Source organism: Myotis brandtii, unplaced genomic scaffold, assembly GCF_000412655.1.
Source record: "Myotis brandtii unplaced genomic scaffold, ASM41265v1 scaffold731, whole genome shotgun sequence".
NCBI lineage: Eukaryota > Metazoa > Chordata > Mammalia > Chiroptera > Vespertilionidae > Myotis > Myotis brandtii.
The window spans coordinates 256523-256764 of NW_005370895.1; the positions used below are offsets into that span (position 1 = coordinate 256523).

Below are 242 nucleotides of genomic sequence, written 5' to 3' on the forward strand. Positions count from 1 at the left end.
CCCCCAGCCACACCTTGAACGTGGCCTCGATGTGTAGCACCACTGGCCAGGGGGAGTCTTTGATTTCACACAGCAGGTCCTGGCTTGTGGGGCCGGGGACGCCGCCCGTGAACTTCAACTCAAAGTCCTCGACCTCACTGGGCGCTGGGGGCGGGGGAGAGAGAGAGAGAGAGCTGAGAAAGGAAGCAGAGGCAGGTTCCCGGGTGCCTGGGCCTGGGTGCCTGGCCTTCGCCGACTTCTCG

The 242-nt window shown here is 64.5% G+C and overlaps 1 protein-coding gene across 2 annotated transcripts in view; it reads right to left on the reverse strand.

Moving 5' to 3' along the window:
- The window catches only part of DLEC1 (deleted in lung and esophageal cancer 1), an 81360-nt gene that overhangs the window by 35379 nt on the left and 45739 nt on the right, over window positions 1-242 (reverse strand). For both annotated transcript variants that reach the window (XM_014530326.1, XM_014530327.1), the window contains exon 17: window positions 14-144. In XM_014530326.1, coding sequence (XP_014385812.1) covers window positions 14-144 — 131 coding nt within the window. The remainder of the gene's footprint in view (window positions 1-13; window positions 145-242) is intronic.